This window comes from Pelophylax lessonae (assembly GCF_965119305.1).
Source record: "Pelophylax lessonae genome assembly, chromosome: 8".
NCBI classification, from domain to species: domain Eukaryota; kingdom Metazoa; phylum Chordata; class Amphibia; order Anura; family Ranidae; genus Pelophylax; species Pelophylax lessonae.
The window spans coordinates 264,530,894-264,547,468 of record NC_138775.1 but is presented as its reverse complement, the minus strand read 5'-3'; the positions used below and the strand labels follow the sequence as shown (position 1 = coordinate 264,547,468).

General features: G+C 46.1%; 1 protein-coding gene across 1 annotated transcript in view; it reads left to right on the top strand.

The window, feature by feature from the left end:
* The window catches only part of ACADM (acyl-CoA dehydrogenase medium chain), a 64,184-nt gene extending 47,609 nt beyond the window's left edge, over positions 1-16,575 (top strand). Inside the window, exons 7-12 of the mRNA XM_082266225.1 lie at positions 3,582-3,712; positions 8,212-8,320; positions 10,970-11,110; positions 11,188-11,283; positions 12,085-12,333; positions 16,382-16,575. Coding sequence (XP_082122351.1) covers positions 3,582-3,712; positions 8,212-8,320; positions 10,970-11,110; positions 11,188-11,283; positions 12,085-12,333; positions 16,382-16,453 — 798 coding nt within the window. The 3' untranslated portion in view covers positions 16,454-16,575. The remainder of the gene's footprint in view (positions 1-3,581; positions 3,713-8,211; positions 8,321-10,969; positions 11,111-11,187; positions 11,284-12,084; positions 12,334-16,381) is intronic.

The following is a 16,575-nucleotide window of genomic DNA, read 5'->3' as shown; positions in this document are numbered from 1 at the left end:
TCTCGGCCGGAGAGCAGATTTTTTCCTTCAAATCTTCAACTGTCTCCGGAGCGCCTGCGGGACCTACACCTGGCGGTGCAGGACCTGAGGGCTCAGGGAGTGGTGGTTCCGGTGCCTCATCGGGACAGATTTCGGGGGTTTTATTCAAACCTGTTCACCGTGCCCAGGAAGGAGGGCAAGGTTCGTCCGATTCTGGACTTGAAGGCTCTGAACTGCTCTGTGCGGGTTCGCAAGTTCCGCATGGAATCCCTGCGGTCGGTGGTGGCTGCCCTGGTTCCGGGGGAATTCATGGCCTCCATCGATTTGAAGGATGCGTATCTTCACATCCCCATCTTCGAGGGTCACCAGAGGTACCTTCGATTTGCCATTGCGGAGGATCACTACCAGTTCGTGGCGTTGCCTTTTGGCCTCGCCTCGGCTCCGCGGGTCTTCACCAAGGTGCTTGCACCGGTTCTGGCATTGTTGAGGGCCCAGGGCATTTCTGTCCTGGGGTATCTGGACGACATTCTGGTTCGGTCTGCGACCAGCCAGGGTCTGGAGCAGGACCTGTCTGTCACGATGCAAACTCTGCAGGAGTTTGGTTGGACGATAAATTTTCCAAAGTTGGCACTGAGTCCGTCTGTTCGTCTTCCCTACCTGGGAATGATTTTGGACTCGGTGCAGGCGAAGGTCTTCCTGCCGGAAGACAAACTCAGAACTCTTCAGGAGGAAGTCAGGTCCCTCCGGGACGTTCCGCACTCGTCTCTACGGACATGCATGAGATGTCTGGGATTGATGGTCTCGGCCTTCGAGGCGATTCCCTTCGCCCAGTTTCACACGCGGGGTCTCCAAGCGGAGATCCTGTCCAAGTGGGACGGGCGACCTCAATCTCTGGATCTTCAGATCTCGTTGAGTCATCGCACCAGAAAAAACCTTCTGTGGTGGCTCCAGTCCCCGATGGTGTCCGGGGGCAAGTCGTTTCGTCCTATCTCGTGGACGGTAATCACCACGGATGCCAGCCTGTCGGGCTGGGGTGGTGTTCTGGGCGTTCTGTCCGCCCAGGGAACTTGGTCGGAGGGGGAGTCCTCCCTTCCGATCAACATTCTGGAATTGCGTGCGATAAGTCTCTGTCTTCGTCGCTGGACGGACCGGCTGCAGGGCTGCCCGGTTCGGGTGCAGACGGACAATGCCACGGCGGTGGCCTACATCAACCACCAAGGGGGCACCAGGAGTGCCCGAGCGGCTCGGGAAGTGGCCGACATTCTGTCTTGGGCCGAGACTCATGTCCCGGCGATAACGGCGGTTCACATTCCGGGGGTGGAGAACTGGCAGGCGGACTATCTGAGTCGCCAGACCCTGGATCAGGGGGAATGGTCTCTCCACCCGGCTGTCTTCCAGATGTTGTGCGCGAAGTGGGGTCTTCCAGATGTGGACCTGTTCGCGTCACGTCTCAACAACAAGGTGAGGAGGTTCGTGGCACGGACGCGCGACCCTCGGGCAGACGCGTTGGACGCGTTAGTGGCCCCGTGGCATCAGTACAGACTGATGTATGCGTTTCCACCGATCCAGTTGCTGTCCAGGTTCCTTCGCAGGTTTCAATCGGAACGCAACACGGTGATTCTTGTGGCACCGGACTGGCCTCGCCGGTCCTGGTACGCAGACCTCATGAATCTGGCGGTCGACGCCCCGTGGCGTCTGCCTCTTCGAGACGATCTACTGTCTCAAGGACCGATATACCATCCTGCTTTACAGTCGCTGGCTTTGACGGCCTGGCTGTTGAAACCGAGGTCCTGAAGGAGAGGGGTCTCTCTCCGGAGGTCGTTCATACTTTAATCAACGCGAGGAAGTCTTCCTCTGGGAAGGTTTACTACCGTACTTGGAAGGCCTATTTTGCCTGGTGTGAGTCCAGGGGGTTTTCACCCCGCACGTACTCGGTGTCCCGTGTGCTGTCTTTCCTTCAAGCGGGTGTTGATCAGCGCTTGGCGCTGGCTACGATAAAGGGTCAGGTGTCTGCTCTGGCCGTTCTGTTTCAACGTCCCGTGGCATCCAACCTTTTGGTTGGCACCTTTATTCAGGGTGTGCGGCATCTGGTTCCTCCTAGGAGGGATCCTCTGCCCCCTTGGGACTTGAATCTCGTGCTATCTGTGTTACAACGTGCTCCTTTTGAACAGATCAGGGAGATCTCGTTGTCTATGTTATCCAAAAAGGTCGCCTTTTTGGTGGCGATCACTTCGGCTCGCAGAGTGTCCGAACTGGCGGCTTTGTCCTGCAAGTCTCCGTACTTGGTTATTCATTTGGATAAGGTGGTCTTGCGACCTAATCCTTCCTTTCTTCCGAAACGTGTTTCGGAATTCCATCTTAATGAGGACATTGTCTTGCCTTCGTTGTGCACGAAGCCTAAACATCCACAGGAGGTGAGATTGCACTCTTTGGATGTTGTTCGGGCGATCAGGGTTTACCTTCGATCGACTGAGTCTTTTCGTAAAACGGACTCCTTGTTTGTTCTTCCAGAGGGTCCTCGGAAGGGCATGGCGGCTTCGGCCTCTACCATCGCTAAATGGATCAGACAGACCATTGAACAGGCCTATGCCTTGCAGGGGAAGGTTCCCCCTGTGCCTGTGAAGGCGCACTCTACTAGATCTCTGAGTACGTCTTGGGCCTGTCGTCATGGGGCTTCTGTAGCCCAGGTGTGTAAGGCGGCGACTTGGTCGACCGTGCACACTTTCACAAAATTCTACAAAGTAGATGTTCGGGCATCGGCGGATGCTTCCTTTGGCCGTAAGGTTCTTAGTGCGGCTGTTCCATAGGGTCCCTTGTTGGGGACTCCTGGCTGTTGGGATAAGTTTTGTATCCCCTGGTTTTTGCCTTTTCCTGGGTTGTTGCTCCTGTTGAGCACTTGTTTTTTGCTGTTGCCCAGCTGGTTTCCTTCCTTTGGTAAGGTTCCTTTCTTGATGTGGAAACTGCGTTGCCTTTCGGCGCGGATGTGTTTCCCACCCCTCATGTTTGCACTGCTTTGGGACGTCCCCATATGTGACGAATATGAAGAGGCGGCGACTGTCGGAGGACGTAAGAGAAAACGGAATTTTTGTAAAATCTTACCTGTAAAATTCCTTTCTCTGAGTCCTCCGACAGTCGCCGCCCCCGCCCCTCTTTTGGGGTTTGGTTGTATACTCTACTGCTATTCCACTAAAACTGAGATATGGTTGCAGGAAGTAGGAGGGTATTGACTGAGGGGACCACCCCTTGAGGGTGGGATATGTTGGATATGTTAAAAGCTTTATTAACATATTCTGTTGCCTAGCTACTCCTTCGGAGCAAAGTCTAATACCCCATATGTGACGAATATGAAGAGGCGGCGACTGTCGGAGGACTCAGAGAAAGGAATTTTACAGGTAAGATTTTACAAAAATTCCGTTTTTTTTTTCTTTACAGACACATTTTTATGTGTAATTGAACTGAATGACAATCTTCACAGAAGTCATCTTGACATGCTTTCCAATGTGTATAATATCTAGAATGAACCCAATTTGGCCCTTTTGCTTACTAAGAAAGTTTATATTTTGCTGAACTATACTTAGTCAATATGGTACATTATCCTACAGGCTTACTGTGTAACTGAACCTGGAGCTGGTTCAGATGTGGCTGGATTGAAGACCAGAGCAGAGAAGAAGGGCAATGAGTACATCATCAATGGACAGAAGATGTGGATCACCAATGGGGGCAAAGCTAACTGGTATATTGTCAAGTTCTTTATGTATTTTTGTTTTATTCCTTCCTTGCACCTTTGGCCCTTAGCCCTCCATTTTCATGGGGTAAAGTAAGGCGTACGGCTGTGGAGTGCCATGTTTACCCACATGGGGATGCAGAGGTGTTCCCAATGATGTCAACAGACACAGACGCCGCTTCCAATCTGACCTCTGTGCAATGCGTTCGGGGCCATGCACCCGAATAGATGTCAGATTGGGAGCAGTATCTCTCAGTTCAGCTGCTGTGTCCCAATTGACATTGTTCGGACTGCCTGCCCGGGATGCATGGAACACCTGTGAATCCACGTGTGGGTAAACAAAGCCTCCCACGGGCGTATACTTTAGTATGCCCCATTTGAACCAGGCATAGTTGACAGAAAATGTGTATTTTAGCTATGATAAAAGTTTGACTTTTTAAAGGGGTTTCATAAATCTTCTAAGGCTAGACTTGTGTCTCTCCATAGTCTGCCTCTTCCTCTGTTGCAGTAGGTCAGGATTCCACTTTCATTTTGGGGATGTCCCCTTACTGTCCCATAGCCAAAGCAGGAAGTAAAATGAAATCTCTGCAAATTAAGGAAATCCCTTGGGGCCTCCAGGTCACCAGAACTACTGTCCCTATTGGAAGATGTCCCCTCTAAAAAAAATAATAGATAAAATAATCAAACCCCCCCCCCCCCCTACAAAGAAAGATGTGAAAGTGACAGTTGCTGTATATACAGTGTATGTGTATGTATACAGGCAGTCCCCGGGTTACAAGCGAGATAGGGTGTGTAGGTTTGTTCTTAAAAAATTTACCTGTTTCGACTTACAAACAAATTTGATTTAAGTGTAGCTCCAACCAAAAGAATCATTACATTTTTTGAATGGCATAGGGAAGAGTTAACACCCCTGTACCATTTGTTTTGCTGTCTCTACCCCTGTTCAGAAGATTTCACCTCACTTTCTGTCCCTATGACAACTGGATTTTGAAAACTTTGGGTTGGTGTGTAAACAAGGATTGGTGATAAAGCTTCAGTGGAGACACCTTTCTCCCCATGAGAACTCTTACAGGAGTGAATTTGGATGTTTGTAACCCGGGGACCCCTTGTGTATATATATATATATATATATATATATATATATATATATATATATATATATATATATGTGTGTGTCTCTCTCTCTGTCTGTGTGTGTGTCTGTGTCTGTCTCTCTCTGCGTCTGTCTCTCTCTGCGTCTGTCTCTCTCTGCGTCTGTCTCTCTCTGCGTCTGTCTCTCTCTGCGTCTGTCTCTCTCTGCGTCTGTCTCTCTCTGCGTCTGTCTCTCTCTGCGTCTGTCTGTCTGTCTCTCTCTGTGTCTGTGTCTGTCTCTCTCTGTGTCTGTGTCTGTCTCTCTCTGTGTCTGTCTCTGTCTCTCTCTGTGTCTGTGTCTGTCTCTCTCTGTGTCTGTGTCTGTCTCTCTCTGTGTCTGTCTCTGTCTCTCTCTGTGTCTGTCTCTGTCTCTCTCTGTGTCTGTCTCTGTCTCTCTCTGTGTCTGTCTCTGTCTCTCTCTGCGTCTGTCTCTGTCTCTCTCTGCGTCTGTCTCTGTCTGTCTCTCTCTGCGTCTGTCTCTGTCTCTCTCTGCGTCTGTCTGTGTGTGTGTCTCTGCGTCTGTGTGTGTGTCTCTGCGTCTGTCTGTCTCGCGCTCTCGCTCTCTCTCTCTCTCTCTCTTCCGCGCTCTCGCTCTCTTCCGCGATCTCTCTCCCGCTCTCTTGCGCGTGCTCTCTCTCTCCCGCTCTCTTGCGCGTGCTCTCTCTCTCCCGCTCTCTTGCGCGTGCTCTCTCTCTCCCGCTCTCTTGCGCGTGCTCTCTCTCTCTCCCGCTCTCTTGCGCGTGCTCTCTCTCTCCCGCTCTCTTGCGCGTGCTCTCTCTCTCCCGCTCTCTTGCGCGTGCTCTCTCTCTCCCGCTCTCTTGCGCGTGCTCTCTCTCTCCCGCTCTCTTGCGCGTGCTCTCTCTCTCCCGCTCTCTTGCGCGTGCTCTCTCTCTCCCGCTCTCTTGCGCGTGCTCGCTCTCTTGCGCACGCTCTCTCTCCCGCTCTGTTGCGCGCGCTCTCTCTTGCGCTCTGTTGCGCTCTCTCTCTCGCTCTCTCTCTCTCCCGCTCTGTTGCGCGCTCTCTCTCCTGCTCTGTTGCGCGCTCTCTCTCCCGCTCTGTTGCGCGCTCTCTCTCCCGCTCTGTTGCGCGCTCTCTCTCCCGCTCTGTTGCGCGCTCTCTCTCCCGCTCTGTTGCGCGCTCTCTCTCCCGCTCTGTTGCGCGCTCTCTCTCCCGCTCTGTTGCGCGCTCTCTCTCCCGCTCTGTTGCGCGCGCTCTCTCTTGCGCTCTGTTGCGCTCTCTCTCTCGCTCTCTCTCCCGCTCTGTTACGCGCTCTCTCTCCCGCTCTGTTGCGCGCTCTCTCTCCCGCTCTGTTGCGCGCTCTCTCTCCCGCTCTGTTGCGCGCTCTCTCTCCCGCTCTGTTGCGCGCTCTCTCTCCCGCTCTGTTGCGTGCTCTCTCTCTCCCGCTCTGTTGCACGCTCTCTCTCTCCCGCTCTGTTGCACGCTCTCTCTGTATGTGTATATATAACAGCCCACAGCCACAAAGTGAATATGAAATACACAAAATACAGTGAAGAAAACAAATAATAAATCAGTGATACCATAATCCACTTTTCAAATGAATGTATATATCAAAATGAAAAAGCAATCCACCATTAAAAAATTCAAATTCAAAATTCAACAAATGTCCAAAGTAATACAAAGTTCAATGGAGTATTGGCTAAAATGTTCCTCCGCCAAGTAATTCTTTCCTGGTGCTTGAGTAAGTTACATCAAAAAGTGCTCCTTCTACCACAATCAAAGGTTAGCAGACCCCTATGCCTCTCTAGAAGCAGATATTCCCAAGTGGTTCAGACCAAATTTCTTGCTAGGAAAGCCTCCTCATGGAAGTGAATTTTATATGGGCACTCCTTTACTTTTCAGTACTAGTTCACACTATTGCAACTTGAGTCACACCAGAGGCATAACTAAAACCATAAAGGGCCTTTCTAACTGCTGGGGCCCTTCCCACCGATCCCAGGGCTTGTTACTCCCATTGCAGGGTGACGTGCTACTAAAAGTCAGTCAGTTCTCCCTGTGTAAGAATGACGTGTTACTAAAACTGGAGAGTGCAAAGTCTGAGGAAGCTGTGCAAGTTGGCCAATCAGCTTCTAACTGCAGCTTGTTCAATTAAGCTTTGACAAAATAAACTGAAAGCCAATTGGTTTCTCTGCAGAGCTGCACCGGATTTTGCACACTCAAGTTTTAGTAAATCGCTTTGCAGTAGTGTGAACCTAGCCTTACGCTTGATGGCTCAAAAAGTTAAAACATCATGGTGCTTCCACCTAATAATAACTCATCCTTTATTAAAAATTAAAAGTATAATAAAATTACTTCTTATATAAAATCCATTACATACCTTATCTTTATAAAATAAACTCCTAAGAGAAACAAATGTTGGATTCCAGCGCCATCTAGTGTACACATTATAAAATGCAACCCTATACAACAATGTTTAAAAATTGTTAATAAAACAATTTAAAGCAGAGCTCCACCCAAAAGGGGAAGCTCTGCATGTCTGCCCCCCCACACACATTTGGCACCTTGTGAGGGGGAGTGGGAAGTGGGTGTCTGGATTTGACAGGTACCCGCTCAAACTTCTGCTCAAACTTCCCAGTCAGCTGGTAGTTTGGCCCTTGCCACAGCCAGCCCATTGGGAAAGCACAGTGCGATTGGTAAACCAGCTGTGAAGCCCCAAGGCTTCACTCCTAGTTTCCCTTACCCAGGATGGTGGCACCAGGAAGCCGTTTAAGAATCGGCTTGGGTGAGGACACTGCGGGATCCCTGGACAGGTAAGTGCCCTGATAGTAAAAGTCAGCAGCTACAGTATTTGCTGTACATGCATATATAAACAGCGATCGCACCACACGTGAGGTATTGCCGAGAATGTCAGAGCGAAGGCAATAGTTCTAGCACCAGCTCTCCTTTGTAACTCTGAACTGGTAACCTGTAAAAACTGGTATCGCCTATAGTAACGTAGTTTGTCGCCATTCCACCAGCATGTGCAATTTTATAGCATGACATGTTGGGTATCTGTTGACTCAGTGTAACACCATCTTTTATATTTTACCAAAACATTTGTTGTTTTTATTGTGTTTCTGTGCATTAAAATTCAGTTTATTTTTTCCAATAAATTTGCATTAGAAAAACCGCAAAACCCACCATTTTATGCACTACGGCTTTCTAGCAAAAAAATACTGATTTTTACATGTAAACAAAAAGTGTCAGAAAAGGCCTGGTCTTTTTAGTGGTTAAAGTAAGGCAAGAAATTGCAATAATAGAATGATGCACTCAATCATTTTTACAGGCCTCCCTAACATGGGTTACCGCAGGAAAAGTAGCACAGCGATTTAAACAGCCTACAGATTTTGAACTTTCTTCTGTTTTGTTCTGTTCTCCAGGTATTTTCTTTTGGCTCGGACAAACCCTGACCCCAAAGCCCCAACGGGAAAGGCTTTCACAGGATTCATTGTAGATGCTGATGCTCCTGGAGTACAGCCTGGAAGAAAGGTAAGTAGCTGTAGACCTTTAGGTATAATAATAGAGGTCCCAAATAATAATAGAGCAACATAATAGCCTTTCTACAAATTATTTTAATGATTGGGTTTACATATTTGTTAAAGAAAAACTCCACCTTGCCTAGTAAATATGAAATTGTATATCCCTAACGCTTGTCCCTGTATTGAAAAAAAAAAAAAGACAAAAAACCTACTAGTCCATGGAGTCCAGCATTGTGTTGCATGCAGGCAAGGTTCCCCTTAGGACTCTTTCACACGGGCGTTCCGTATGTCCGTTTTTCATCCCATCCGTTTGCGGATGAAAAACGGACATAATGTATCTCTATGTAAATACGGATGTCATCGGATGATCATCCTCTGACATCCGTTTTTTGTCAGTTCAGTTCAGTTTTTTTGAACGGAGGAGAACCCTATTTTTTCTTCCTTTCAAAAAACGGAACGGAAGCAAAAACGGATGTCAGTGGTGTCATCCGCAGACATCCGTATTTACATAGACATGCATTATGTCAGTTTTTCATCCGCAAACGGATGGGATGAAAAACGGACAAACGGACAGGATGACACAAGTGTCATCCGTGTCCGTTACAAAAAAAAAAAAGGACCTGATCGGGCAAAAAAAAAGGAACGCCCGTGTGAAAGAGCCCTTACACTGCTGTTCTCTGGCGCAGCCATCTGAAATTGAGATCTGGCGCATGCGCAAACATACATGGAGGAGATTCCAGGAGACAGGCAGTTACTCTAGGAGAGCTGGACAGAGCCATAGAAGGTCCTTAACCCATCAGCAGGACCGGTATCTGCTCCTTTGTGCACGGAGGAACAGGATGAGCACTGCCAGAGCCCTACAAAATGACCTCCAGCAGGCCACTGGTGTGAATATCTCTGACCAAACAATCCGAAACCGACTTCATGAGGGTGGCCTGAGGGCCAGACGTCCTCTAATGGGCCCTGTGCTCACTGCCCGGCAACATGGAGCTCGATTGGCATTTGCCATTGAAAATATATGCATGCACACTTTAAGATCGTCCACCCAGGGGTTAAATCAGTTCAAAGAAATGTGAGATCTGTCTTGAGATAATGCACTATGGGCTTGTCCCTTTTGTTTGATATCCCCCACCCCATTGTATGTGAGACACAGTGCCATCAGGTTCCTGAGGGGAGTTTTTATCCACTACCTCGTAATTGCCTATAACTCTGGAAGCTTTGGGAGCTGCACGGTTCAGGAGAAAGGCTGTAGTGGTCCTTAACCACTCACTGCTACAATCCCACCAGTGTCTGGTAAGAGGCAGTATGTGGTGGCTGGGATCTCACATTTGTTTGAACTGATTTAACACCTGGGTGGACGATCTTAAAGTGTGCATGCATATATTTTCAAGCATCTAATGTTGGACTAATGCCAGTTTTTTGGTGTCATCTTGCATGCCTACATCTTCAAGTAATTGAGCACATGTGGACTGTTGAGAATTTTATTTTCTAGCGCAACTCCTTTTTTATAATTATTTCAGTTCTAATATACCAGTGTTTGGAGCTTGCTGCTTGTTTCTAATTAGGGTCGCGGGGTATTTTTGTGTTTATTTGCCATTGAACACCAGTATTGGGAAGTCTGCCGCTGGCGCCCTGTGCTTTTCACAGATGAGAGCAGGTTCACCCTAAGCACATGTGACAGACGTGAAATGGTCCGAAGAAGCCAAAGAGAATGTTATGCTGCCTGTAACATCGTTCAGCATGACTGGTTTGGTGGTGGGTCAAGAATGGTCTAGGAAGACATATCTATGGAGGGACACACAGACCTCTACAGGCTAGACAATGGCACCCTGGCGGCCATTTGGTATCGGGATGAAATCCATGGACCCATTGTCAGAGCCTACGTTGGTGCAGTGGGTCCTGGGTTCCTCCTGGTGCTCAACAATGCCCGGCCTCATGTGGTGAGAGTATGCAGCCAGTTCTTGGAGGATGAAGAAATGTATACCATTCAATGGCTTGCACGCTCGCCTGACCAAAATCCAATAGAATACCTCTGGAACATTATGTTTCGGTCTATCCGACGCTGCCAGGTTGCACCTCAGTCTGTTCAGGAGCTCAGTGATGCCCTGGTCCAGATCTGGGGGGAAATACCCCAGGACACCATCTGTTATCCCATTAGGAACATGCCCCGACATTTTCAGGCATGCATACAAGCATGTGGGGGCCATACAAACTACTGAGGACCATTTTGAATTACTGAAATGAAATTTCAGCAAAATGGACTAGTCTGCTGCATCATTTTTTCACTTTGATTTTTGGGGTGTCTTTGAATTCAGCCCTCTGTAGGTTGATAATTTTCATTTCCAACGAAAAATGTGGCATCCTTTCGTTCCTAACACATTACCCAGTCCATACCAGTATAGATTTCTAGCATGAGATTTTTCCCCATTCAGATCTGATGTGTTTTCAAAGTGTTTTACTTTTTTCGAGGTGTGTGTGTGTGTGTGTGTATATGTGTGTGTGTGTGTATGTATGTGTGTGTGTGTGTATATACATACATACATACATACATACATACATGCATAATTTTTTTAATAAAGCCATAAAAAGTCAGTTATACATGTGGATTTACTTCTTATTTTAATAATTATAAATAAATAATAATTTCTTTGCTTTGCAGGAGATGAACATGGGCCAGCGATGCTCAGACACCAGGGGCATTGTGTTTGAGGACGTCAGAGTTCCCGCTGAGAATGTCCTGATCGGGGAAGGGGCCGGGTTTAAGATCGCAATGGGGGCCTTTGATAAGACCAGACCACCAGTAAGATCTCTGTTCTATAGAATGCCCTCTACAGTTGGAGAAAGACCTTTGCATGACTACTCATATCCTTGTTACAGGTTGCTGCTGGTGCTGTTGGTCTCGCCCAGAGAGCTCTAGATGAAGCCACTAAATACGCATTGGAGAGGAAGACATTTGGAAAAGTCCTTGCTGAGGTATGTAAATACAAAGTTTGCTTATCTTGTAGGCCCCATGTAAAAAAACACAGTTAAATAACATCAGAGAAATAAAGTAAAGCAGCCCATACATTGATCTTTTTTTTTTTTTTTTTTCATTCAGCCAGTTAAAAATGATCCGATTCCTCTTTCAACACACTCATTGTGGGTGGATGAATTACTCCCACTGTGCTATTGTATTCTTTCCCGGCGGGGGCCCCTCTTCCTGCCGGCAGAATATAAAATTCGGTGATGCCGGTTGTAGCCAGTGGCACTAATTGTTCAAAAAAACAGGCTGGTTGTACACAAGTCAGCCGATAGATCCACTTGTGTACAACCAGGTAGCCCATACATAGATCAAAATTCATCTGGTCTCTGCTGAAACAGCTGAATTTTGATCCTTGTATGGCCAGCATAAGTTACTTTCCCTAAAAAAGTAGCTTCCTGTTGTATGCATCAGTTACCTCACCCGACCTTCTCCCAGGGTCCTGGCAAAGCTGAGAATCCAAATCTCATAAAAACATCTCTCAATATTGTGCAGGCCTTCGTACAGGATTTTGTGTCCTTAACATTTTTCCATATAACAGCATATAACAGCTTTTATACATTGGGAAGGGGGGTGTTGTCTACCTTGCATTTTTGCAGGTCCACTTTAAATATTACAAGGTGGATAGTTAGGTATAAGGTTGAGGATTAGGGAGAAGGGTTGGGGTTAAAGTAAACTGGTTAGGTTTAAAAAATTCCAGGTATGGCTATATCCTACATATATAAAACAATGTATATTCTTCAACTCTGTCTTAGCATCAAGCTGTCTCATTCATGCTTGCCGAAATGGCTATGAAGGTGGAACTGGCTCGCCTGGCATACCAGAGAGCAGCCTGGGAAGTGGATGCAGGCAGAAGGAACACCTACTACGCCTCCATCGCCAAGGCCTTTGCCGGGGACATCGCCAATCAGGTGGCTTCAGACGCTGTGCAGATTTTCGGTGGCAATGGCTTTAACAGTGATTACCCTGTGGAGAAGCTAATGAGGGATGCCAAAATATACCAGGTGAGGAAAGCACGAGTAGAAGGATTTCAGCAAAGTTGGTATGCACAGTACTGGGTTATTGAAACTGGTATATTTATGTGATTGCTTCTATAATGTATACAAAAACAAGCAATTTTATTCCATGTTTAAACTTGTTATGATCAAGAACAGGAGGGTCCCCCTAGGGTTGGGACTATGTAGGCAACCACACTTCCAAAAGTATAAGAATATATTTATTTGTTACATTAAAAAAAAATCAATCGATCATAATATACAAATGTAGTACAAAACAAACATGGAGATAAATAGGTATAAAACCTAGAATAAATGGTAAAACCACAAATGATGGCGGCTAATATAGTGTGGATACAAAAAGTGAGTGGACATATGGAAATCCTCCAAACCCGACGCGTTTCAGGTAGGAAAACCTTTCTTCAGGGGTATGTAGATGAAGTGATATGATTTCCTAGATTGTTTTAATAAAAAGTAAATATTGTCACTTTAATTGAAAAACAGTTGTGATCATCATTTGCATATATATATATATATAAACAATAAAGATACCGGTTATGTAAAACCACCCAGGTTAACAATAGGCAGTTACCAGCATGCAGCAGAAGAAACCTGAAAATCCTATTCTTTATTCTTCTCTGCTATCCTGAACCTCCAAACTGGGAGCTCCGTGTAGGCCAATAACATCTTCAACTACAAGTTGGAGTTGAAAATGCAGGGCTAGTACTGTGGCCAACACCTTGGTGGATACCAGAGGTACAGATGAGAGGGTGCAGAGCCTTAGCCATGAACTGGTAGTTCAGGGGCCCTACATGTGCTGGAAGGTTGGAGACATGTAAGTAAGCATATTTGATGTCTACAGTAAACAAAAAGTCTACCTGCTTTATCCTATAGGCAAGGTATCAACTGTAGCAGTGGTCTCTTAAGAGATTTAGATCAGTCAGACATAGTTTGGACAAAGTAAGGTTACATCCAGAATCAGATGAAAGGTAGGGCCCACTAGCAAGGACAGAGCTCTAGAAAGGGCTTCTGATAGCCTAAAGATTGGCACATCCTTTACCAACCAGAATTGTAAGCCCCTATTAAGGCAGGACACTGATCCACAGCGAGAATAGACGGCTTCTGCACACGATCTTCACTAAATGGATATAAAACTAATAAGCACTTATGGGGAGCAAACAGCTTGTCAGGGTTTTTCCAATCCCTATAGAGAAATAGTTGAAAATGTGGGTGCAAAAGGAATATCTCTGTGGCCTTAGGAGTTTATTAAGTACTCATGGCTGGAATCAGCACTGGTAGAAGTAACGGACTTCTAGTTTCATAGTGGTGGGAACTGCATCAGTTTGGAAGGAATAGCAGTTGACTGTAACTCTTTGGCATACGCCCATTCATCAATGACAGGAGTAAGTCTGAATTGGAGTCTAAGCGGCCCATGGCCTGGAAGCTGCTAGGGCTGGGGGCAAATCCAATGTGGAATTTGTAGGGGATGGTGCATGAGCACATTTTGGGGCCTCTGTGATCAGCTGTCAAATGAGTGGTTGGTTTGGGACATAAAAATGTGGCAAAGGAGGGAGAGGGCCCAACCACACCCAAAAGAGTCAAGGAGCACTCCAGGAATGAAACAGACTCTAAGATCAGAGGATAACATGATTCCAGCCTGCAGATATTGGCATTGCCAGAAATCAAAGCCCCAGAACGATTAGTATTTGGGGGTACCTGGTACAGCAACCCAAGTAACTGAGGTAGTTTTTGTTCTATGACCTGACTGACTTGCTTACTAAATTAATATTTAGTGACGGCAGAAGCACAGTGTCAATGCCAGCAGCTTTGGACCCAGAAAGCACTTCACAGTTAACTTTACCAGAGTGGAGACCGGAAAGCTCCCTATGTGGAACCCAGAGCCCAAACGTCACTTCTAGGCTGTCCAGGCATGTGCAGCCCAGTGGGGTCCGGACATAGTACTCCAGAAGCCAAGCTAATTATGATCACACAGGAATGCAATCCAAGAGAAAAAGTTCCAGCAGTGATGTAGAGAAAACAGAAACACACACAGATCCATGGCTCCGCTCAAGACTGGCCTCTCCTTCACATTGATAACCTGGGTGCCGGCCATCAAAGTTTGTCTCCAGTCTTCATTCATTTATTTTATTTATTACAGATTTATATAGCGCCGTCCATTTACTCAGTGCTTCACATAGATATTGTACATTCACATCAGTCCCTGCCCTTAAGGAGCTTACAATCTAAGGTCCCTAATTCACATACATATAATTTAGACCAATTAACCTACCAACATGGCCCAAGTAGCGTAGCCATGCCCAAGCCGCATCACCAGTGACGTCACGTCCGTCTCCTGTCCTGTACCCAGAAGACTTCAGCTTTCTGCAAGGGACACTCTTTAAGGAGCGCACATATGATGTTTTCTCCTTCCAGCCCAGCGGGAGTAATGCTGCTCGGATGCCCAGATAGCGGAAGATAGATGAGCTTTTTTTGTACAGTCACTCTGAGTTGCTTAATGTAAGCGCAATAAAGTCCTGTCTTTATCTACTACTGCACTTAGGTGGCGCTTGTCTGTTTTTACATAAAAGACCATCCAATCTATTTCCAGGAAGTTCTGTAACTCCTCATTAAGCCTGTTTCCTACTCGTAACAATCCTCTTATATTACTGATAGATTTACATGTTTGGGAGTGTTCTGATGTCTGAAAAATTCTGACGCCACCTGACAAGAGTTTTGATCAAAAAAAAAAAAAAAATATATATATATATATATATATATATATATATATATATATATATATATATATATATATACACACACACACACACACACACTGTGTAGACTCACCAGCCACTTTGAGGTTCACCTGGTCAATTGCTTAGTAATACAATTTGCTAATCAGCCAATCACATGGCAGCATCTTGCTGAAGTTCAAACCAAGCATCAGAATAGGGAAGAAAGGGGGATTTAAGTGACTTTGAATGTGGCATGGTTGTTGGTACCAGACAGGCTGGTCTGAGTGTTTCAAAAACTGCTGATCTACTGGGATTTTCACACACAACCATCTCTCGGGTTTACAGAGAACGGCCTGAAAAAGAGAAGATATCCAGTGAGCGGCAGTTGTGTGGAGGAAAATGCCTTGTTGATGTCAGATGAGAATGGGCAATGGTTTGAGATGATAGAAAGGCATCAATAACTTAAATAACCACTCGTTACAACCAAGGCATGCAAAGGACCATCTCAATTTCAGCTGTGACATTCAGATGGTAGGGTCAGAATTTGTCATAAATATGAAAGCATGAATCCATCCTGCCTTGTATCAACAGTTCAGGGTGGTGTTGGTGTAATAGAAATACTGTGGGGGATAATTTCTTGGCACAATTTGGGCCCTCTAGTATCAATTGAGCATCATTTCAATGGCAAGGCCTACCTGAGTATTGTTGCTGACCATGTTCATCCCTTTGGGATGTGGTGGAATGGAAGATTTGCATCATGGATGTGCTGCTGGGAAATCTGCAGCAACTGCTTGATGCTATCATGTCACTATGGACCAAAATTTCTGAGGAATGTTTCTAACACCTTGTTGAATCTATGCCATGAAGAATTAGGGTAGTTCTGAAGCCAAAAGGGGGTCCAAATCAGTACTAGCAAGGTGTACCTAATAAAGCGACGTGTGTGTGTGTGTATTTTTATTTTACCCATCCATGTGGGTTCTGCGGCTGTGAAAAGAACATTTAATTGTAGTTTTTTTCATGCGGTGAGGATAGATGCAAAGTGTGATCTAGAACACGAAGTTCTGTCAGCAGTATGTAGATTAAATACAATTCATCATAAACACATCTCAGAGCTGAAATGCAGCCAAGATTCTACATAAAACTCACAGCTTACTGCATATTTCTGTTGTAAGCAAGTGCCAAGTAATCCGTGCCAAAACATGTTTGGTTTTTGTAATTGGCACCATCTCTGCACATCCCAATCTTATGTGTCTAACGAGTCCCAGATCTTCTATCTATGGACACATCACAGCAGTGTTGTAAAGAATGTTTCTATTTTTCAGATCTATGAAGGCACAGCCCAGATCCAGAGACTCATCATCTCTCGTGAACATTTCAACAAGTACAACGAGTGAAGATCTGTCGGACTGCTCACCTTTTTGATGACCACCACAGTGACAAATAATAACCTAGCATCAGCCTTAATTAAATGTTTGATCTCCGCTGTCCAGGAAACTGTTAGCTATTCTGAATTTGT